We start from the raw sequence: 24,985 nt of genomic DNA on the forward strand, positions 1-24,985 counted from the left end.
GTCCGAACTCATATCCCCTCTGAAATAAAGAACTATTGTTATCCCATTTTAGGCAAGACCGAGGCATGGAGAAATGACTGTGCAAGGTCACACAGCAAGGCTATGGCAGAACCAGGGATAGGACTCAGATCTGAGTGCTCATCCAGTGCCCTAAATCACACGACCATCTTCCCTTTCCAAGAATGAATCCTTGCACCCTTAGAGCTAAATACTGAAAAGATTGAGGGTAAGTCATTTTGCCTAATTATTGTGCATTGGATACATGATCAAAAACTACTGTCATATCATCAGAGAATGTAATGACTGATGAAAAACCAGCTGTCTGCCTATGCAAAAAATGCTATCTTTTATGCTATCATCAGCTAGTCATTTCCTGTATCTCTAAGGAGTCAACCTTTCGTGACTTATAGTGAAAATTATGCATATACAACCAATGCAGACTCTGATTTTATGGGAATTTACAAAAATTCAGCGGGCAATTTTCATTGTACTTCCCCTCAGTTCATAGTCATTCATTCCATTTATGGCATGGGTAACATTTCCTAAGGGATTTGTATCTGTCATGGGCCCGATCTTGAATTCTTTTCCCAGGCCCTAACATGGAAAAGCTCTTAAAGAGGTGCCTATATCTGCCCTTCTTCATACCCGTGCCTAAGCATATTTGTAACTTTGGACAAACATCCCATTGACTTCAGGCAATTGGAGCTAAGTTGATGCTTTATCACTCTTTTTGAATAGGATGAGCTTTCCTGACTCAGGATCACAATTCCAGGATGGGGGTCATTGTGTTCTTAAAGTGTTGGAGTATGTTGTAAATAACCCCAAAGAAGAAGTAACAAGACTCCAACGTACAACTAGAAAAACAGGTGGGAGACTTCCCCTCTCTCCTGCTCCCACAGAGGTTGCCATTTTGAAATATGCGTTTGTGCTTATTTGAAAGACTAGTTTTCTGACATGGCTGGAATCAGGACTGCGATTCCACTGACAGAGATTCCTTTAAAGATGATCTGTTAAGGTACCACAGAGAATATAATTTGAGAACTCATTATCATTTCTGTAACAAAGATGAATCTGAGATGGGAAAAAATAATCATCAAATTGCAGGTGAAATTTGGGACATTGTAGTTTAGATAAAAAATGAAATAGAAGATAAAATGAGTAAGATCAGAAGGCCGATCATGTTCAGGTGTGCATTATCATTCCTTCAGTCACTGTAATTATTTGTTGCATCAAGCAGACTTAGGTGCTGGAGTAGCTCAGAATCACTACAATGCACATAAAACGTTATGTTTGGTTCTTGTTGAACTGCTACCCTATTATCATGGCATATGATTGTGAGGTGAGGCCTGCAATCACAGTTGTAAATCAAAGAACAAGTCATAGGTTAGGCACTGTTTTCCATGGATATTGTCTCTAAGTTTATTTTCTATATGCTAGTCTCTTGAATGGTGTTTAGTGAGCTTTCCAGTTTGGTATAAAGTCAAAAATACACGGTTCCTGAGCTGAAATTACGAAAGTTGTAACTCTTATTCATAATCAATACATGAAACCTTGGCAACATCCTGGTGATAGAATTCTTGTCACAGAAGGTTTGTGTGTCACTTTCTTACAGTGTTATTTCTAAGGCTAGAGGAGAACCCAATCATTTTTGTATTTGATGCGTTAGCAGGCCATCAAATCTGACCTGGTGATTTTTTACCATCTGAAACTTCCTTATTGGACTGACCTATGTGCCTGCTAAGTGTCTTTCAGGATAAAGGTAAAAATATACAAGGAGAGGCTAACTTCTCTTCTTCAACATAAAAACAAACAAACAAAAAAAGCTGGAGTATTCCATCACCTGGGGAAATAAGGAGCTAAAATTTTAAGAAGAGTTGCACATTCATCGCCCCAGGATCAGACATCTACCTAGTATCTCATCCTCTACATAGTATCTTTAATATTCCATAATCAGTGCAACAGGTTTTACTGTTCATCTTTGAAAACTGAGAGTGTCTGTTAAGATCAGGTATACAAGAAGAATATATGCAAAAGAATATAAGCATTGAGCGATACAGATGAGCCCATACCACTTGAAATCCCCAGAGATTTTAAAAACATCTTGATTCTTGAGAGCAATCAAAAATCAGTAGAAGGAAAGTACTAAGACATCTTTGCATATTTGGCAGGTGAAAAAATATCTAAGAAGTATCCTACATGTAATGATCATTCAGCGACAAAATAGCTGTTGATGAAAAAGCCTCGTGCTTAAATTTTTCAGCAGTTAATGATCGTCTTTACAGACCATAATACTTGAATACTTCACTTATCGATATATCAGGGCTTGGATGAACTTTGAGACTTGTGAAATGCGACACTCCTTAAGCCAGTGATAGCCATATGTTCTAGTAACTGATAAACCAATTACATAAATGGCCAGATCTCTAACCTGCAGAAATAGACACAACTCCATTGACTTCACTGGAAATAACAGTTACCTGAGAATTGACCCGAAACTCAAAGCAGATAATAGTTTCATATTTTGCTGTTCAGTGTTGCTGTAAAAATAGAGTCATTTCCTGGAGCAGTTAAAAGAGGAAAATCTGGAAAAGCAATTTCCCACAGAGACTCATCCACACTGGAATTTGCCGAGATCCCCGGATGTGAGTATGTGCTGTCAGAAAACATAAAACAGCAACTTTGTTTAGGGAAGCTTCTGATCTGTCAAAAATGCAAGCATTCATTACCAGATTTTTCCTTGGCAATTAGTGGGTAGAATTACTCATAGAAATTGGTTTGTTTGCTCACAAGGGGAGAAGCAAGACATAAATTCAAGATATCCCCTATTTCACCATAAGAAAGAAGATTCTGTTCGCAGAGGGCCTGTGGGTGACGTGCTCAGCAGCCTTGTTCCCTTTGGGATGAACTCAAGCTCGAAAACTTCAGTGAAGTATCAAGAGCCCTCCAGAATTGCTGGTTTTCACTGGCTGTGAAGTTTTTCAGCCAGCTAAGGGATTTGTACAACCAATTTTMGTTCACTTTTACAAGACTTTTAGTTAGCCCAGTTGGCCTCAACTCYCCACCCCCTGTGTCTGCTGTGTAGAGAAGCTAATTTTGAACCAGCCAGTGTCACTGTGAATGTTACTGTTCTTCCTCTAGGTAGCAGTGCTCAAGCATCCGGTTTGCTTTCTGCTCTTTGTTGAAGATGTTTCCCAGCAGTGACTTTTCCAGTGCCTGTTACATGGCCAGTTCACCCCAAGGCAGCCTGGTATTTGAGTGGAGCATCCTTCCTGCTCCAGCCATGCTTCACCTTTTTCCTTGTGCAATTTCTTAAACCAAAATGGTGCTGGTTTAAGCTGAAGATGATGGAAGATATAAAAGGCCAGAATTTCTTCTATGATCAGGGGAGCTTGGTGCCATAGGAGCCAGAGGAGGGGAGAGAGGCTGCAGCACTTCAAGGAAGCCAAGATGTGCCTCCTTCTKCTCAAATGGTTGTGCCTGAAGATACAACTTGGTTGCCACTAATTTGCAGTTGGAGTTTCTTCCTTTCCTTCTTACCTTGAGGGCGCATGCTTCGCTGATGCTGACACGTCCCATGTGTGGGGGAGGGCTTGTGCTGCAACATATGGTTGAGGAGACATGGTGTCTACTGGGCAGCAAGACTCCCATGGAAACTGGGGATTCTGTGCTCCTGCAGTTGGGAGTGAAGACCTTTTTTAGTCCAAACTCATCCACAGTAAAATAACCTGGTTGGGGTCTCCTTGGAGCCAGGAAGCTACTCAGATATGACCTCAAGATCTGAATTCTCCCTTGAATGGAATGAATTTTCAACAGCATAATATGACAGAAAAAGTTTGTCACAGATCGAGTGTTTTTTTAACAGGCTTTGTGTGAGCCCTGTAGGGTAAAGCTTAGCTGTGCATTGTACCTGTTGCCCCAAATGGTGCCTTTAGATCAAATTTTCAGTATTTGTTCAGAGATACTTGTTTTTCTTGCACGTGCTTTGAAGGGTTAACTTGCAGCTCTGCTGTGAGGAGCCTGCTGGCCAAACCAATATGGCTAGGCTGTATCTGCACATCTAAAGGGGTTTTCAGTTGGGGTTAGCAATTGCAAATGTTTCCCATTATCTTTCTGCATTCTGCTAAGTTGTGATTCAGCAAGATACTCAGCTGTGGTAAGGCAGTGTAAGTTTAGTGTTTTCCTTTTGTGCATTGCCTGGAGTGATGCTAGTTTCAGAAGTGATCTGCAACCTTTCCAGAACTGTTCCATAGTATTGAGAGCTTTAACTATTCAGTAGCTTTCTATCAACATTAGAAAACCCATAGCAATGTCAGCCCTATCTGGGACACTAAGGTCTCTTCCTTCCTTGTTTTCTTTAGTATGTTTCTTTTCTAAGGTAGTGAAAAAAGAGCTTAAAACAGTACCTTAAAAAGGTGAGAACTTAAGCAGATCATATCGTCTTGATTCCTTTATCTAGCTTAATTAAGGAGAAGTTTGCCAATACTGATCTGGTGTTTCCTAGAACAAGCGTACATGAAGAACACTTTGAGCAGCTTCAAAAGAATTTTCAGGCTAGATCAGGAAAAGATAAAACCAGAAGTGGAAACTTCTAATACACTTTATAGCTTATTACTTACAGGAAAGGCGTTGTTACATAGGATACTAATGAATTTTGCAGGATGAAGTTTCCAAAAGAAAAAAAAAGGCACCTTCTGTAGATGAAAGGTCTCAAGGCTTTTGCAGTTATGGTAGATAGGCAGTGGATATGTGTAGTCATACCTCAGAAAGATTCAATCTCTGGTAAAAGTGAAAAGTTTTTAAATTTAAATGTGTACAYTTGAATTTCTGTAGGAGCTTCCTGGTCTAGCTGCTGAATAGTGATAAAGGGAATAGTAATAGTTCATCTTKTTTTGAATAGTTATTTTTGTCTTATTGCGCCTATCTAGCTGCAGGAAGGACAGCAGGGACACATTTGAATGGCTGAAGATGAACATGTTGAAGTTGATGCTAATGTTCTCAATGAGGTGGTGAAGCCAACAAAGTCAGAGAAACAAAATGGATACTTAGGTTTACCAGTGACACTTGCCAAGAAAATTAGTATTTGCTAGATTCTTAATTAACTTGACTGAAGAGCTATTCCTAAAATCCTGTTGTGGGACAAGGGCCTGAATCCCAGGCTCCTAGATTTAGTGCTAGTGAGTAGATGCTCCTCTAGAACAGACATTGTGAAACTGAAATATTTAACATTTGTAAAGCATTCAGAGATCCTGTAGATGACAAGGAACAATTTTCTACTATTTAAAGAGTTCTCTGGCATAAACAACCCCCTCAACAGAGACTAGAGAGCTGAAGATTGTGCCCTGGCTCTGCGCTGGTTGCAAGTCTAGAAGTGGAGTCCTCAGGTTAGCACCAGCCAGTATGGAGTGCTTCTTTGTCATGTGCAGGGCATTGCAAACATGCAGCTTACCTTGCTGTCCTCCACCGCATGGGATATATCTGCTGTCAGCTCTTGTATTTCACTCAGATTGCAAGGACAGCCATGCTGTATACTTGGACATGTCTTTGCTATATATTTTAGGCAGCAAGGCATTTGTATAAGGACTGAAGCATGTGGGTAGCAAAGCTGGGCATTTGTACTCTGATGGTTTGAGGTTTAACAAACTTCATTATTCTGTGCTATCATTTAGGATTCTGTCAATACGTAAAAGAGGTTTTGGGGTTTAAAACATCGTTAGCCCAGGAGGGTTTTGGAGTCTCCATCCCTGGAGATTTTTTTTTAAAAAAAATCTACTTGGACGTGGTCCTGTGCAATGTGCTCTAGGTAACCTTGCTTGAGCAGAGGGGTTGGACTACATGATCTCCAGAGGTCCCTTCCAACCTCAACCATTCTGTGATTCTGTGATTCTGTATAAGGACTTCAGAGGTCCTGATTCAGACTTCTGATATGGCCTTGGATGAGTCAGTCAGGATCTTTTTGCCYGACTTCTTCATTTGGGAAGAAAAATAATACTTTATTTTTCCCTTCCACTACCCTGTTTTATGTATGTTGTGTGTGTACGCATACAGTATCTCACACATCGGAGTTCTGATTTGTAGGGTATACTTGCCACTGTAGTACAAAAGACAGTAATTCCAACCATAAATTGAATGGCTATTTCTTTTAGAAAGTTGTGGAAAGAAACTGTGATCTATATCACTTCTCAAAGCACAGTTCTTTGTGGATCAGCACACATGTCATTGAGCTGGAGAGATTTTGCTTAAATACAGTCAAGGTACTTAAAAATCAGGTTAATTTCTCTTTGGTATCTTCAGGCATCCAGATACCTCTACACTTGTAGCTACTGGAAGGCTGTTTTGCTTCAAATCAAGAAACATTTGGCCTTACAGAAGTTCCTTCTCATGCTTAAAAGTGAGATTTGGGCTCTTAAGTCACCAGACTGCTTTGCAATGTTGTATCTGTCTTTCTATTTCTTTATAATCAACTTGCTTGGCTTGAATTGACTTTAAATAATAAATAGCTGAAGTACAGTCCAATCACTTCTTTCTGAGAGTTTCCCTTAGGAAGAACTTGGAGTCACAAGGCATCTGCTATGACCTCAAGTACCTGCTTTCTGGAGGCTTTTTTAAGATGTTAACAAACCCCTCATTTTAAATCGCCATTAAATAGATCAGTCAGTGGTAACTATTTAGGACAGGGATTAGAAGGGTATTCTTATTGGGATACAAGATGGCTCTGTCCATGTGCTGGCTAGGGATGAAGGGCTGGAAAACTGTGTGGTGGAAGAGACTATTAATGCGTTTTTCCACAACTTTCCTTTCAGCTGCATTTTTGAGGAGAGAGAGAGAGAGCAAGAGAGAAAGAGATGGCTAGGCTTGCAGTAACATGTTGTGCCATCATAAATGCTACAGCCACCATCTGTTTCCAGCCCACGACTTGAAAGAAAACTGAGCAGCAATCTCGTAATTCACATGAGCATTTTACACTTGTGAACCCTTCCCAACCTTTGTCTAATAATGAAGGGAGTGCATGGTGCTAAGGTTTGTATTTTTCCTGCACGTACTAGTGTTTATTTGTATGTCTCTTTCTGTTTATTATTTTTTTTTCCGTGGGCCCTTAAAAAATTTCTCTGGGAGGAAAAGCAGACCAGTTTCATGGTCAAAAGAAACAATAAAGAAGAAGTCCTGATTCCATTGACCTTGCTGGCAAAATTGTCTGGGAGGAGGTGCATTTAATATTCTTTGTTGTGTCTGTCGTAGTTACTTGTTGATTAAAAGAAAGAAACACATTAGAAAGTGAAGAGGCAGGTTGCCGAACTGCCCTTTCCCTGCAGAAAGGCTAATGCTGAGTACAGCTAGAATAGCTGGACATGCACATTTTAAACCTGTACGATCAGATAGGAAGGTAATGGTAAGTTGGATTTTGGTGAGAACAAATTCTGCTAATCTTGGCTTCTGGCTGGCTCTCTGTGGGATTAAAGATACCACCTGCTGTGCCAAAGACATGCTCAGGTTCAAAGCTGCTAGTGGGTGGGAAGAATACAAACATCTGAGAGTGACTTCTGTGAGCGATCTCAGTCTGTCCTCTTGCAATGCCCTCAGGGAAGCCAAGGAGTTGAGATCATTTAGCTGATGGAAATGCTGCTCCCTTCCAGCCTCCAAAGCAAGGCTAAAACCATTAAGCAATTATTTTTGACTGTTCAGCAAAACCAAGGGCTGCTATTTCTCTGGGCTTTTTGTGCCTGGACCCAATTTGCACAGCTCCTCCTAGCACAGCCAAACTGGTTGAATGGACTCCTGGTCTCCTCTGGCCTTAAATACAATGACTTTCATCATCTCGACTGGACTGCAGAGCAGYTTAAGGATAAAAGGGCTTCTCATTTCGTATATACCAATGCTGCTAGAACTGTAAATCCTTGTAATGCAGGACTGTGTTTATAGCAAACTGCTACTGCAGGCAAGTAACATATATTGCGTTGTCATGTGTATGGTCGAACTGTCCAAGAAGTCGCCAAAGAATGGAGCTTCTGATGGAAAACCAATTCAATCTCTACTTCTCATTTTATTTAAAAATAATAAATAACTATCAATTAAAGGGACTGATTTTGACATGTGCTACCTGTTGAATGATCCTCAGTATTTCCAAGATGTATTCGTAAGTGGAAGAAAATTACCAGCTGGCACATGTCTAGACGCGAAGGTCTAGCAAGAAAAGGTTTGTAGGCTCACTAGGGTTGGGGACAGGGTAAGGGGGTAGATGCAACCACCTCCTTTTTAGCACCACTTGCTGTTCTGGATACATCCAGTGACGTGAGAAGGGTGTACTCACCTAGCTGCTTGCCCTTTTGATCCCCTCCTCTACAGAGGGGACACATCCAGCCACACTGATCTGTGCTTGAATCAGTGACAGAGCTTCATTGACTTCTGTTGGTCAGTGGTCCTTCCTCTGCTTGTGCTGCAATCGAAAATGGATTGTTGATGGATCTTTGGGGTCTAGAAAGCCAGCTCATGTCTATTTTAGAGCCACCTGATGGTTGATGAGCTAAGAAGGAGATAGAAGCAACTAGCGGTAGGTGGTGGTCTGAATCACCTATATTTCTGTATTTTCTTACAGAGTGAATCAGTCTGAGAAATATTTTATTTTTATGTTTTACCCAGGCTGATTATTTGTAGCCAGAGGGTGCTGAGAGCTGTTGGATTAAACAGCCTTTTCCCTCTTCCTCCTTTCATCCTGGCTGTATCCTGCCACCTTCCACCCCCTCATCTGTAGCTCATAGACACATCCAAAAGGGTTTGTGCTGGACACCTGCTGGCAGGAGACTTCTCCCCTCTCTCCTCACTGATGTGCGTGGAGTTACAAGGAACTTTTCTGCTGCTTGTTTTGATGCGAGAGGGAGAGCAAGGGAGAGAGGGGCACACGAAGGGCAACGGCAGAGGCCTCTGACATGAAATTCCCAGGAATGGGATTTGCACATTTTATGACCGTTCAGATGGAAATGCAATGGAGCTGAATTATTACTCCTTAATCCTGCTTTCTCAGTTTCCWCCCCGCAACCTCCTCCCCTCATGCTTAGGTAATACAGAAGCTTATAAACAAATCCCACTGCATGAAAAATAGTCAAGGGTAGGGGGGAAGAGGACCTGGGTTAGAGCTGTCATGGATAGACAGGTGGAAGACAGGCACCAGAAAGGAGGATGAATGGTAAAAGCCTTTGATGGAAACACTAAAGAGCTATTGAAAATCCGAGGGCTGGGGGAGGGAGGAGAAAGAATAGCAGGAGGAGGGAGAGCAAGGGAGCCCTGTCCCCTTCCCCCCCCCCCCCGCCCTCTTTCTCAGGATGTTGAAAGTATTTGTCCTTCGTTACAAAATGATTGAACTGCCGCCAGGCCAGGCCACCCTTCCAGCCATTGCACTGGGAAACTGGCACTTCTGAAAGCCTTGTCGCCTCTCAAATTTTATAGCTTTCCCTTTTGTGGGAGTTTTTTGTTTTGTTGTGTGCTACTTGAGAGATTGTTTTCAGTTTTGCTGAGTATCAAAGGAACTCTGTTTTGTTGCTCTGACAAACGCAGAATCCAGGTAATGAAAGGAAGAATTAAAAAATAAAGACCCATTTTTTATCAGAATACCCAGCTGTCTGTCTCTTATTGAATCAAAATTTCATGCACTCAGTCTTCGTGATATTGCATTCATACTCCCTTGGTTTATCTCTAGTGCTTCTTGAAGAATTTCATCCTGTAAATAAAGCTTCTTCTTTCTTGATGGGTCTGTGTATACAAAACTAGTTCTTCGTGGTCTTGAGTARTGAGAACAATCCTGCTATGATTAAAATGGCTTTTGCATCAGATGAATGGGTGCAACAATGGAAAAAGACAGTCTTTCCATTTTTCACGGTGGTCCCTGACCTTGTCAGGTCTCCCCTATTGGTCCTGTGAGATGTAAAGGTGAAAAGAACTATTCAAGATCTAGATATGGGATCTGTTCAGGGTACCCACTGTCATCAGAGCGGGAGATGAGTTGGTGCTGGGGCTGGCATAGGCAGCAGGGCATTGGCTGCTGGCATGTATGTGCCTGCCGCGGGCTATCTGCTCCGTGGGTGCCTTGGCTCCCTTCCCATCAGCTGTGTCGGCCTCTGCTCAGCCCAAGGGTGCTCCTGAGGGTCACCAGCGCAGGCAGTCAGCTCACYGTTACCTCCAAGATTAGATCTTGGGGTTAGGTCTCTGCTGGGCTGACCATACCGTATAATTAAAATAGGTCTAGGAGAGCAGAGAGGGAGAATACGCACCACAGACATGGCTGAACTTTGAGGGTGTATGTGGRGGGGCTCTGCTAGCTGGCAGACTCACTGCAGCTGAAAGCAAATCTCTCTGCTAAARTAACTTGGAAATAGCACTTTCCAATGCCTGGCTACGTTCGTTAATGCTTGCAGTGYCCCTGCGGTAGGTTATACTGGGTTTATCCCCACTTCAGATGGGAAAGAAGAAAAAGKGTAAGTGATTTGTTTGAGGTTAGATGGGGAACTGCTGGAGATAGTGGTTCACTCCCCTGCCTTCAAAGGAATTTACTGTACTGACCAAAGCAAACAGCCCCCGCTGCTGCAAAGCAGGAGTGTGGCATGACATTAGTGCGTTGCGTCTGAGATGCTGAGCCTGGGAAGGTAGCTCTGCCCTTGCACACTAACGCGTAGTTCCTGAGCGTGGGTCAACCCTTGTCATTGTGCCAGAATGACACAAAGTCTAGAAATTCTGATAGCAATTCAGGTCATGGTATAGCAGGGGAAAACTGCTGCCTCAGAAGTGTCCCAGTTTAGTGTCACTGCTGATGATTACTTAAGACACGGCAGTCTCAAAGATCGGGTCTTGGCTGATATGAATCATGCTGTGGAATAACGTTTTCCTTCGTACATTGTGAAAATTGCAGAGGCATGGGAAGTGAAGGAAAATGGGATTTCCCTGGAGGTTAAAGATTTTCCTTTAATCAGCTTTCATAACGTTAATTAAACGTTTGGAACAATGGCTCAGCCCTGGGATCCGCCCGACGTTACATAACCTCTCACAATACCGTTTTCACTTTCATGTTTATTTGCCAGCATGATTCAAAGTGAGAGCTGAGCCTGACTCCTGCACCGAGGAGCTCCTTGGGGTTTGTGAACACTTGACTCCCTCGCTTGCATTTCCTAGAGAGAGAGAAGATGCAAACTCCTCCCTCCCAGGAAATGCTGCTTGCTTTCTTTGCCCGCAGCCCGGATTTCGGGGGCCAGCACCCAGCGCCCAGGCCAGGGGCAGAGTGCTGGCGGGTGCGTTTGGAAAGACAGCATGGCCCAGAGTACTCACAGCACTTTCTGTGCCATAGTTGCACCATCTATAAAATGAGGATAATAAAAACTAAGCTGCCTTATAAAGGTGTTTTGAGACCTGTGACTGCTATGTATAAATATATACCCACCCATGGGGAGAAATAGGTGTGTTTCTAGAGATCGGCACATGGATAGGTATATCCTGGGCAGAAATGATACAGTGCCACCTCTTCCTTGATGTTTTCACTCTTTCTGTGGTGTATGTGCCAAAGGGAGCTGTTTTTTCCTGATTTTTCAAGCAATAGGCTGTCCCTCCTTTCAGATGCCCCAGACCAAGTACAGCAATGTGCTCATTCTGCCTCACCGCTACACGCATGCACACGTGTGTGCATGGACACTGAGCCACAGGTTTGCCACCTTTGTCCTAAGCCTGGTCTTAAGGTTACAAATGGTTCATGTTAGAAATACGGCTTTGAAGCTTTCTGATGTCAAACAGCATCAGAAAAAAAATGAACTCCTTCTATTTTAGGTCAAAGTGTTATGTAGCCCAAGATTTTTAAGTATGTGCAAAATGCGGTTTCTGCAGCAGGGACATTAATCAGTCCCAAAGGACTGTCTTTCTAAGCTGCAGAGATGAGAGCAAAAAGCTCCGGGTGCAGCAGCAGCCCTGCTTTCACACGGCGCCGGCGGCCGCTCGCTGTGCAGGAGGGCACCTGCGCCCGTGCGGGCTCCAGCTTCGCTAGCAGCACGTTGACGTCCTTGCGAAAGCTGATTAAATACCCGAGCCGCTTGCCATGTAAGCCCCAAATGGCAGCTTGCCTGTTGACACAATGCTTTTGTCTGCATAGTGGCGGTGCTCTGCAAACACAACTGCTGGATGGGTTTTATGGGACTTCTTTCTAATTCATTGGTTCTAAATTGGTAGCTCAGAGGCACATACCTTTCCTGCGCTCTGGGGAGAAACCGCCCCTCTTCTCCCCACCTTTGGAAACTTTGACCTGTTGGGATCACAAGCTATAGGAAACCTCGGAGGTGAAGTTCCCGGTACCGCCAGCAATAAAGGCCTGGAGTAAACAGATTAGGTGTGTTTGAAAGACATTTTAAACACCTGCCTCCACTTCCAGAGAACAGACAAGATTGATTTCAAGACTGATTTTGAAACCATGGGCGCTTCTTCCTTAGTATATGAATTGGCTCTGCCATTAATATAAATATACATGGATTTTTTTTTTCTGGTTAGCAGTATGGGGCATGAGAGATCGAAACATCCTCTCCACACCCTTCTGATTAGCATAGGAGTGGCAGGAGGAATTTTTTTGCCTCTTGGTCATTCTGGGTAACCTTTGAGCTCAAGTTTTCCTCCCCGTTCCCAGTAACTAGCGATGAGAGCAAGTCCCCAGCCTGCTGGGAGCCACCAGCTGCCTTCAAAATCTCAACCAGCAGTTTCACGATGGAAAGGTGTGCAAGGAAGATAGTCTCAGCTCGAAACCCTGTGCAGTTCCCTCCTTAGCAGGGCTGGCCTTTTTAAAAATGAAGTACAAAAGGGGAAACACATTTCTTCAGTTTTTAGATTGGTTTATTGTTGATACCTTAAGGAGCAGTCCAGGTGCCTGGGGTTGGGTCTGGTTTTCGTTCTTGTCTTTAATGGCAGGCTGCCAGCTCGAGGGTTTCCGTCCCCTGCAGGAGTGCAGGGACAAAGCCCTGGAGGCTGAATGCTCCCTCTGGGCTCCTCTACCATGGATGGCAGAGGGCACTGGTAATTCACACGTGAAAGAAATGCAGGATCCTGACTGCATGTTTTAGACTGAGATAAATTAAAATTTTGTTGTCAGCCTTGCTTGGTACCACCTTCCAATTCTTTTTTGTTTTCTCTCCCTGTGAATTATTTCTCCATTTCATTTTTCTTTTGTTTGTGCCATAATTGCTGGTTTAACCTGGAGGCATAAGGCTTCCTTGTGGAAACATCACCRGTGCCATCAATCAGCAAAGGAGAGGTGGAACAGCTGGTACAGTCCTTCCTCCCTCTAAGGAGTGAACGCATCATCCTTTGAATATGCAATATCATCCCGGACAGGAGCCAGGATCCTCAACAGACACATGAATTCCAGCATCTCTGGAAAYATTATTTCCACATTTTGGGCAGACTAAGAGACAGTAAGTAAATAAGCAAGCTGTGGCATTTGCAATCTTTGTAATTTTATTTAAAGTGACTGCCTCTGCTCTGAATGCCTCTATGGGTATTAAAAATACAAGGAGAAAAGTTTGTATCCTTGATGTGATCCTGCCCAAGGCAGCTTCACAACATGGCCCATTTAATGCCATTGAGCAGCCCATTGAACAATGAGGAAGCCACCAGAAATGGGACACGCCTGCTCTCCTCCTGGATTTGCATGCCAGCTGACGTGTTCCAAACACTCTCCATTGCTGGCCTCTGCACTGAATCCCAACTTYGCTATTTTCCATTACTTGAGGTCTTGATTAAGTCCTAGACCTGCAGACTTTCCTGCACGTGCTAAACAGAAAAGCACTTTGACATTATGCCCTGGTGGTCCTTCATGGAAAGAAGACAGCATGGCCTAGCTGTTTGGAGACTCTTAAGAGAAAACTTGCCAGTCTTGCCATCCATGTYGGTGCTCTTTTTTGGAGGTCTTGTCTTGCAGGGTAACTTGCCGAGGGACACAAAAGCAGACACACAGGGCATGCAGCAAGTGTGTCCCAGAAGCAAACAACATATACTCTGGGTGGGTAGCACAGAATTAAAACCTCCGTGCCTCAGTTTCCCATCTGGATGGCAGTCAGGGACCTGCCATCCCAAGGAAACAGCCCTGCTTTTGATGCCATTCTCAGCTTCTTTTCTATATCAAGAAGAGCCCCTGCCTCCTCTCTTCAAGGGGTCTTCTTTTGATACAGTTCTGATTGTAAATATGACAGCAACATGTACCATTTTCCTCTCTTCTGCTTCAAAATACACATTCCTCCAGGAGTCTTCATTTCTCCATTGAAGCAGCGGTGCCACTGCTGCCACTTGGTCCCACATTTTGTGGTCCCTTTCCCCCAGCACCAGAGGGGCAGAAGGTGCATAGCTCTTGCCCTTGCTTTGCCCTCTTGCTCCAGAGGGTTTCCCCTGGAAGGGGCAAGCAGCAAGGTCCTTTTCCCAGGCTTGCTCCTGGATGGGCAGAAGAGACACAGTCAGGGCAGGGAAGATTCATCACATGACCGYGTCGTATTCCCGGTATTCCTACAGCATTTTGTAGCATCAACCAGTTTTCCTAGGTTGTGTGTGAAGGCAGACTCCCCACACGTTCGAAGGAGCTCTCAGGTGCTGTGCTCACGAATTCAGTAAAATTGAATAAATATACAATTAGACTTCATTACCAAATGTGCAACAAAGACAATGGGAGAGAAATACTGATCTAAACGAGCAGAGATGTATCGGTTGGCAGGGTTACAACATTGTTTTCTCTACTCTGTTATTAATACTAATAGCTAAGACTTTTTCTACTTTGTTTTCATGCCAAGGTTATAGCTACATGTTAACTTTCATCAGCCCTTCTGACAATAACAGTGAAAGTGAAATACCATTAAAATTATCTTGCTATATGTTTAAACCACTCTGTCACCTTTCCGGGCAGTATTTGTGCCCCTGTTTATGCAGTAGACCCTCGTGACCCTAGAATACTTTTATTTACGACAGCATAAGCATCATTTCCATGGCAACATGCTTTTCAAGCTGCAGATTGAGGATTGCAATTTCCTAAGCAATAGAAGAAGCAAATTTTTTTTTTAATTAGCTAGTAGCAACTTTCATGTGCAAAATGATCAGCCACGACAAATCATTTAAAAGCTACATTATAATCAAGGCAATTTTAAAGCTCAGTATGGTTAGTCTAAAAATAAAGAGAGTTAGATCCAGTTGTTTAATGGAAATGAAGATCATGCAATGACATCCTCACTGCTGCTATAGTAAATTGGCTTCAACTTGCTCTGAGATGTAGCCTACTTAGGAGCAGAACAGTATCCTTCAACAGAATGAAACATTATTTACAGAAAGACTACTACATAATTATAATCCTATATGGGTTTGGACAATGCTTTCCCGTATTTGAGGAGACAACTAAGCCTGTTTGAAAATGGTCCAAGCTATCAACAAAAGGATGTTAACAGATATGTTGATTAGTGGCTCATGTGAAATTGCACTTAGAGTCTCTGCTCCAGAGAGCACTAGGGTGGAGCTGATCTGAGATGTGCATGCATATGCCAGTTGCTGAAGGCATTGCAGAGAGAAATACAGAATTGATTCTATGGGGAAATACTGCTCAGCAGCATCATGATGTTGCTTACTCCCAAAAGTCATGTTTCAAAGGAGATAAGTATCATCACTCTACAAATAAGGTGCAGAGGGGTGAAATGGTGTGTCCCAGACTGTCCCACTGCCTGCGAACAGTGCTGCCTGGAGCTCTAAGGCACTGACCCATCTCTGGGAGGCCCTGACCCATGATGAGAGACCAGGCTCTTTCAAGGCTGGGCTTCTTGCCCTGGGCCATCCACCCTTTCCACCAGGGTTGGTGCCTGGCACTGCTGTGACCCTTGGTACTCACTGGAGGACAGCATTTCTCACAGCTACTCTTTTCACTGTTCTTCTCAGGTTGAAATTTTGTATTAGAAATCTTGCTTTAAGAAATGCAGAAAAAGATCAGGATATTTTTTTCTTCTTGTTGGATTGTCCTTGATAGCCATGAAATCTCACTTTGTATCCAGGCAGGATTTTCTACTCAGGTGGACAAGCCCAGAAACTCTGCTAAGTTTCTGGCATTCTGACATCTCTGATTTTCAAGTTAGGCCRTTATAGTGAGGGTGACGCTATAGAATTATCAAGGATAAGTTATCTAAGTCAGGCTARAAATTATTTTGAAGAAAATAGGAATTGCTGTTGATTTTCTTCCCAGTATTATTTGCGGTGACCAGTGAGGAAGTATTAAGGTTAACCATAAAGGTGTGTTCCTACRTGGTAAAAATTAGGTTCATACCTGTTTGCTTTGGAACTTCAGTGTTTTGGGGGGCAAAATTTCCATTGATTTTGGAAGCATTTAGGATGGTATGAGGACTAGTAGAGGGGACCTCTGTGTTTAGAGGACCTCTTGTGAGATCTAGGTGGTCATTAACAACATAACTCCTGGGGGAAGCTGGGCAAGCATTATTTTTAAAAATCAAATTTTCCGTAAGCAAGAGACCAGATAATTTCGTATTCTAGAGTGTTGGATATTGGACCAAACATGCCTCAGAGCTCAGCATCAAATGCTTTCAAGGCATTAAGAGCAACAAGAAATCCTCAACTGAAGCCAGTGCACACTGGTGTGGAAAAGGCGTTCCTGGCACCACGGACTCTTTCTTTGAAGTTTATCGTCAGACTTGATCTGGCTCCGGAGCACCTGGGTTAGGAAATCAGGGAACCACTAAATATTTTTTACCCTAGGGAGGGAAAGTGCTCACCCTCATGTTGGCTGGGGCTGGAGGCAATTTTTCAGCACGCTCTACGGTTTCAGACTTGAACTTGGAACTGTTTGTTTTCGTGGCACCACCCCTTCCGCCCTGGTTAATCATCAACTTTGAAACCCAGCTTTGTGTCCTGGGTGTTTGATTTACATTTCAAATGCAGGGCCAGCAGGGCAGGCTGTCCAAAGCACTTGTCAGCACAAGAGAAGGAGGTGACACAGTGGGAGAAAAGAGCGAGATGCGGCTGTGTCCCAGTACCAGCTCCCTAGCAGCTGGGCAACACTGTCGTGGGGTGAGTCCTCAGTAAGCCAGTGACAGCYGCTCACCTTGCTCAAAGGTTGAAGTCTGACCAAGGCAACGCAGCGATCGGCTTGTCTCCTTTGATTTACGTTCGATTCCTCTAATGCTACCACCCTGCATCCTGTTTTTCTTATCCATTGCAGCTCTACGTTAAGGTGAGGGCGTGAAAAGACACAGGGAGAGGAGCTGCTTTTGAAACCAAAAATAACCTGTCGTGATTTCATTTTCTCAGTCAGCACGTCGCAATCTTTTAAGTTTATCATCTATCTGCAGCTGAATTGACATACAGGAAACCTATCTAATCACCAGTCTGAGGGCATAGGGCACAGTGAGTTCACCAGCCACTTTTGAAAACTTTCTAGCTGGAAATATCATTTTCAACTACTCTTTGATGAGGTAACATCAAGGAGCAAAGCGACTGAGCACACCATGCAGGCAAACACCGAACAGCTCACGGGGCCAGGCAATGGCACGCCGAGGAAAGGGGAAGCGTCTAAAAACTCCAGCCAGCCAGAAATGAATGAAACGTGTTTTGCAGTTACTTTCTCAACTGTTTACTCTAAATGGAACAAATAGGTTTGGTCCATCCTTTGAAACCTCCACAGGCTTGAAATTTGGAAATGGCTGATATACAGCAGGAAACAGTTCATGTGAGAGCAGCAGCTCCAAGGAGGGGACGTTGCAAGGACAACGGCTGGGCTTCTCCTGCCGGAGATGGTGGCACAGCCCACCGCCTTGGCCCCCTCCTTCAGCAAGCCTGCACCCTCCATGGTTTCGCAAGATTTTCCTGGAAATAGCTAGACTGGTTCRTTGCAAGCATGTTAAAAACTATCTGCCAGATTCGGTTGATGTAGATCCACRTAAATTCATTCACCAGTCTTATTCCTGGAGAACTGCTGCTTAATGCTCTGCTTCTCCATAGCTGCAATTTCTCTCAGGTTATTTTAACGACAGTGCCTTGCTTTTGGTTTTACCGCACACATCCTTTTTATTGCTAAAAATGTACAGAAGAACRCAAGCTGTATTACCAGAAATTGCATTCCAGTTCCTGTTCTTTGGCTCGTTTCTCCCTCATTTCCTATTACCTTCCTATTTTAAGACTGCATGCATGACATACCTGTCAGCTAGATCCAGTCAAATATTTATCCAGTAATTTAATCAGTGAATTTCATGGTAGGTTGCTAACTACATTGCCGATTTTCTCCTCATTCACATAGCTTGGGTTGCAGGCTGCTAGCTAGCTGCAAGGCTRCAGGTTCATGGACGTGTCTGAAATCAGCGGAGCTTATACGGGACACTTAAAGAATGGCCAGTTTTTCTCATGGCCCTTCAGGGCGATGATGTGCCTTGCGCACACACCGCACTGGAGGGTTTGCCCACAGAGGGAATGGGAAAATCGAGACTGCTCCCATTGGGCAGTGATGCGGCGCTGCMTCAATGCAACTTTGCAAGAGATGTTAACTTTGCATTTCAGAAGACACTACTACTTTTTCCTTTTAACCTTTCTAAAGGTAGTTAATAAGCACAGAGAAACTATAGTCCTTCAGGGCAGACTATTCCCCATCAAGCCCCAAGCAAGCTCCTTTCTTAAGGCAGCATAAGCAGYCAGGCTAGAGTGGCTTCAGGGCATGCACAAAGCCCTCAGAATATGCTCCTGAACCCTATCGCAAGCCAGGCTGGAGCACTCCTCAGCTGTACTGAGCTCCCAGGCAGAATAACTAACACCTGAACTCAGTCCCAGCACCCTCCTGGGGGGTCAATGAGCCCAGGCCCCAATAATTTGGCCAATCAGCCCTGTCCTTGTCTCAAAATGGAGGCTTGTATGAAGGGAGGAGAAAGAAGTTGCACCCTTTTACAGTGTGAGTAASAGCTCAGCAATATGTTCCCTCAAGGCAAAGAATGCTTTGGGCTTAATGACTTCAAAAGAAGTATTTTCAAAAAAAGAAGTATTTTAAAAAAAGAAGAGAAAAAAGAAGGAAAAGAAAGAGATGAGAAGGAAAGAGGAACAAACTGGATGAACCCTGTAGGTAGGTCATCGCTTCACCTAGGAGATTTATATTGTAAACATTCTACTGCTACCTGCTTAGTGTGTTGTAAACAAACTTTCCATCTTATTCCTTCTCCTCAAACCTGAAACTGTTGTTTCTCTAACAGACAATACTCTGCCCTGAAAGAATGGGAGAGAGATTGTAATGTATGTATATAGAAATTGTACCATTTATTTGCATTGATAGGTATTGTGAATAAGGATATAAATGATAATCTCACTCTGTTGCATCTTGTGACCCATCTCCAAGAATCTTGTTGCTTAATGCTTGAAATATCCTAAAGAGGTAGATAAGTATAATCACCCCCTACTCATTTCTGGCTCCGGAAAAAGCAGTTCAGATAGGTATACGCTCACTGCAAGCATCAGCTTTGGATACAGTGATCCTGCACTGAGAATGCATATGCTTAAAGGCTTTACTGGACTGGCTGAGCTAGTATGTTTGATATCTTGCAGTGTAGGGGAGGAAGACAGAGAGAGATTAAGGATTTTATCATGTTCCCAGGAAAGCTCAGTACAGAGTKGCATTGATTTCTGTGAAAGAGAAGCCATCCCTAAAGAGTTTGCGCAGCTGGAAAAGAAGCCCAGGAGATCCTAGAGTCCTGTCCTCTTCTCTAAGCATTCAGCCATGCTTTTCTTGGAATAAGACATGAGGACATGGAGGACTCTATGCTCTCTCTTACAGCTATGCAGGTTGTTCTAAAAAGAAGCAATATTTCTATATAATAATACAAATCTTCACTAATTATACAATAATATAATAACTAATCCTGCAGTAAACCCTGCAGAAAGACTGCATTAGGTATAAGTGTGAGGCTGCATGGCTTTCTGAATACCTTGGCAGTCTTAACAAAACAGCAGAAAGTGGAGATTCATACAACCTTTTCATAAAGTGTTCTCCCCAACACCACCCCAGTAATACTTTTAGCTGAAATTGCAGAAGTGATTGTGTTTTACTTGGGACTATCTCCTGCAGAAGTGGCACAAGGTGCATTAGGAAATAACTTCAAACTTATTGAAATTCAAAGCATTTTCAGTACATCAGTGTCCTCAAACAACTCTTGTTAGTTGCTAAAGTGGTAATATCTTCACTTTTCAAACAACGTTAGCTGATTTCAGCCAAGCTATGAATATGAAAACCTTCCTAGGCTGGAACATCTCTTTAGAGTTTCTTAAATGCAGTTAGAGTAGGTTGTTCGGTATGCCCTGGTTTTCTCAAAGCGCTCTCARAAAATTATTATTATAATTGCACTATGTTAGTTAGTCCTCAGGGATAGCTCCRTTTTCCATGCACGTAACCTTTACTGCTTTGGGATGCAAGCTATTTGTTTTGGCAGCCTGAAACAGCCCATAACTTCACCATGATAACCATTTTTAGTTTGGCCTGTAGATTTTCTTTTTCAAATCAATCTATCGTGAGAAGTCAAATTCCTGATTTTTATCTTGTACCACCCACCCTCTTTGCTCGCAAAGAAGAACTCGACACAATCCCTCTTCCCTTGCTCTCTGGCTTTCCCTTTCCTTTTTCCCAAAGATATTCATATTTCTATCTCGCTATTCTGTGTTAAATACTTCTGTCTGAAATTTCAGGGCTCTGAGGTATGGAGGCTCCATATTCAATACCTTGTGCTAACATCTGAGTCACATTTGTTGAATTTACAAGCTTGAAAAATAAGAGAACAACTCAGCAACTATTTTCCTGCCTGCCAGCTCTGAATATTACATCTTGGATTTGGGGTGTTAGTCCTTGCATTCTTACTGGGAAGAGGCACTCTGTTCTTTGGACTTAACTGTGCTGTTGATGAGGGATGTATGCTTCAGAGAAGAAACCAGCTTCTTCATCCATCCTTTCCTATTACTTTCAGAGGGGAAAACAGCAGAAGCATCTCTTCACAAGAAAATGCATTCAGTCTAGCTGAGAGTGGTTCACCATCCAGCAGGGTTATTCAGGCTGTTCTTATGGGTGAATATTTTTTGGATGTGTGACATCCAAATATAGCACATGCAGATGTTCTTTATGTCTGAAAAACAGACAAATAGCCATTTTGATGAGAATAGGAGCCTGATGTCAGGGAACATGCAGGGTGGAGTGTGAGACCTGGGTACCTAATGGGAAGTCCTCTGGAGATCTTGACCTTCACATCAGCCTGGAGGCAACTGTGAGGATGCTGTCATTAAATTATAGTAGAATCTGGGGCTATTCCACACTGCGCTGGGACCAAGTTTGGTGCAGACTCTGGATAAGGTAGAACTGAYGTATCTCATCAGTGTTTTCCATGTGAGCTAGATGACATCTGTGCTGGGTRCTCTCAGCAGCTGCCCTGGTGGAGTCAGACCTGTGCAAAGCCAGTGACAGAGAGGGAAGAATTAGACCCAGGCAAGTCTTCTCCAGGGAAGAAAACTTTATGATAATGATGATACAAGAAAGGTGTGTTTTATCTTTTTGAATTGCTTGGAGAGTTCAGAGCTGGACAATCCCTGCATTGAAGAATTGTTCTAGGAATGTGGGGAAAATAGAAGGAAATTTTGTGAGATGTGGAGAAGATGACTCCAGTAAAGTATGTATTTCTTCAGCAGTAATTTAGGTGTGGGAATAAAATGATTCTGAGTATTTCTTGTTTTTCATAGATTGAAATGCTGTTCTGTCAGGTTCATCACAAATCTATGTAATTCCCTTTTGGAATTCACCAAGAGAGATGCTTTGGCTTGTTACACAGAGAATTAGTTGGGATTATTTGGGTTATCACAGCCAGCTTTCCTACACTTGAGCTTCTTTACTCCCAGCTGGATGTTCAGAGGTGGGCTTGATAGAATGGCATCTGAGCTATGCTTCACCAGATTTGTCCTGAGTCCTCCACTAACAAAATATTAGCAAGAAATACTTTKTATCTGGTTGGCTTATTCAGGGGGCCATGTAAAACCACCTCAGCTWCTTGGACTCCCACTTGCCCATCCATGGTGGATAGTTAAGGACTCTTCCAGCTTTTGARCCTCTGCCTCCTTTAGTGACTCATGTGATCACCCAGTGCCAAAAACAGCAATTGCTCATCCRAACTGTGCTGCATTTTGGTAACTGATCACATGGTCTTAAGTAGAAGACAGTTTTAAGTAACATTATGGGGGTTACTCCCATGATTAAAAACTTCTGAATTTTGTAGTATTTCCAATCATCTATGCATATATTGAGTTAATGTTAATTCCTAGCTAATTAACATCAGCACTTTCTCTGCCCTTGGGAGATRCATTAGTTTTGGCCACAGTTTGTTAATATGGAAACTGAAAGGTCCCTGTGACCTGCCTAAGGCTACAAAATGTATTAGCAAAGCAAATGGGACCAGGATGCAGAAGCCAGCTCTGTACCCAAGTGGTCAAGCAGAAGTTTGATTTCTTTACTTATTGGCTTTATTGCTCAGTCAAAAAAAAATCTACTGCCTGGTGGAGTTACGTGTGAAACAGACCTGCAGGAGCAAAACTTACTTTTTGTCACTCTTGCTTTCAGCATCCCAGTCACAGGAAGTGTTGGACCAATCTCTGCTGGGAGGTGTTAGGAAGGTGGGAGCGTTATTGGGTGAGTACAAACGCATTGCATCAAAGGCCTCTGTGTTGAGTGAATGATTTCCACCAGATGCATAATTGTAGAGTGGCAATTAGCCACAAAAGAGAGGGTGAAAACAACTGATCCTCATCTTGGCAGTAGGAACATGCAGCACCCAATGTGACCAGCAGCTGATTCCTGCTGCATCGGCTGCAGTACAACTGTGTTTGGAGGCTGCTGCCTCATTTCTATGGTTTCCTACTGTTTTAATGTCTGTCCCTCTGCTCCTGCCTTTACTCTGTGTGTGTGTGTGTGTGTGTGTGTTTTTTTTTTTTCCTCTTAGTGAATAAGTGTATTTTACCCTTGATATTTAGAAGTTATCCTGGTTTTATTTAAACCTGTCATTTTTCTATCCCTGTGATTACTCCTAATTTGGCACTGTAAAGAATTTACTTCCTTGATGATGCTKAAGAAATGTTTTTATTTAAATCTATTTGGCCTACTCACTGACATCACCTAAGCTCGCAGATATGTTTCTTTGCACTCAGGTGTCATTCCTCTGGATCTCTTCAATTCTCCTGCTAAACTGCAAMCCATTTATTCTAGTTATCTAGAAATACTCCCTTCCCCTCTGGCCCAGTCCACCTTTCATCCCAAACATCTGCAAAACTGCTGTTAGGCAATGCTATCTTGGTCTAATTTGTAAGAAATAATTGATTTATTACTGCTACATACCTTTCCTGATTTTTCTGGGCATGGCAGAAATAAGAGGCTGTTCTAGTCTTAAAGAACTTTATAGAAATTGCATTCACACACAACATATCTCAGTGATAAGGGGACCTGAGCTCAAAGGAAGCCGCATCATATCTTTGCTCTCTGGAGTTTTGAGGGATTTACTCTAATAATATCCTGACTTTAGCATATACAATCCGTGGTATTTGAAAGGCTTAAAACAACAGCCACAGGAGGATCCCCTCGTATGTTTTGCAACCAGTTCTCACATCAACAGAGCGCTGATCCTGCAAGGAATTCATTCCACATTTTATTCATTATCTGAATGAGTTATCAAGACAGCTCTCTGCCTGGCTTGAGGTACCAACATAGTGCAGACAGATTTTTTCCCACAGAACTCTCTAAAGCAATATTGTCAGCGTAGCTATATTTAATGGGTTCTACCCATGCAGTCAATCTCTCAGTGTAGAAGAAATAGTTTACAATCTCTGAAACCCTACACTCCTCTGCCACGGAGCAGGGGAAAGTAACATCTACCATCATTCCTTTTGCATTTTGCTGGATTCAGGGGGAAGGGAAAATTAATAAGACAATGAGGACATTGAGAAGAATATTCTAAGAAGCAGAGCAAGGCAAAAAAAAAAAAAAAACAGTAGTCAACATCTGCAAGCAATCTTTGACTACAGCTAAAGACTCCCTTTAAATTCAAATATGTCATGCCCTGCTTACCTTTGCTTTAAGCTTAATATTAATTTTAGAAATAACCTGTGATCTTCTGTGCATCTTTGCTGTATGGAGAGTTATGACAMAGACTGTTGCATGAATGGAGATTTCCCTCCAAGTTAAATGCTGTTGAGTAAAAAAAAACCTGATCTTTTAGAAAGATAACATTGGGCCCCTTTAGGCACCCCCTGAGTTTCTTGTGATGGACTGTTACAGCATGCCCAAAGGAGCTTTTTACCACACATGCCAAGGTAAAGGTCATCTGTCCTAAAGCAATTTAAATGAAATAAAATGACTTGTTTCATAATTTAAAAAAGATCCAGTTCACAAGTATGTCAGAGAAATGTCAATGCATACTAATCAGAGGTCTGAGGTAAGTGATGGGGTAATGGTATGACCTTCCCTTCTCATCCAAAATAGAAGCTCCTGGGGCTGTCAGAGGAGACCAATGTGTGACATGTGTGTGGCTGGAGGGTGGGTGGGAGCTTCTCAGCACCACCTGTGATGTATGCACCACTGGGAGAAAATAGTCACTTTTGGGTGGTTTGGCAGGATTTAGAGTTGGAGCAATGACGCTGACGAAAAATAAAGGGGGCTGAAACCTCCTGGCAGGGACATCACTTTTGCAAGTGAGAAAACAAATGACCAGATAGAGTGAGAAAAGGGCAGAAAAGCTGAAGGAGATGGGAAGCATCCAGCCACAGTCAGCTGGATGGTGGCCCACTGCTTTGGGGAATGCTCTGGAGTCCATCCAGGTGCCATCACTATGACTGAAAATGTAATGTGGTCAAAGCAGTGAGAAGGCCAGGAGCTTATACGAGATGTCTTCCAGCTCTAACTCTAAAAAGCTATTTCCAATGTATTATTGCTATAGCTCTTACAGCG

At 42.9% G+C, this 24,985-nt stretch overlaps 1 protein-coding gene across 3 annotated transcripts in view; it reads left to right on the forward strand.

The window, feature by feature from the left end:
* The window catches only part of PDGFA (platelet derived growth factor subunit A), a 34,341-nt gene extending 27,171 nt beyond the window's left edge, over positions 1–7,170 (forward strand). Inside the window, exons 6-8 of one of the 3 annotated variants that reach the window (XR_014895424.1) lie at positions 53–226; positions 739–866; positions 6,801–6,815. Coding sequence is in view for 2 of the 3 variants with exons in the window: in XM_085301597.1 (XP_085157723.1) it covers positions 53–186 (134 nt within the window). In the remaining variant the exon portion in view is untranslated. Of the gene's footprint in view, positions 1–52; positions 227–738; positions 867–6,800 lie in introns of all 3 variants that reach the window. The other 2 variants (XM_085301597.1, XM_085301621.1) reach the window with 2 other exon arrangements.
* Positions 7,171–24,985: the final 17,815 nt, after the last annotated feature.

Source organism: Rhea americana, unplaced genomic scaffold (assembly GCF_003343005.1).
Source record: "Rhea americana isolate MKP2758 unplaced genomic scaffold, rheAme1 scaffold_10, whole genome shotgun sequence".
Taxonomy (NCBI): Eukaryota; Metazoa; Chordata; class Aves; order Rheiformes; family Rheidae; genus Rhea; species Rhea americana.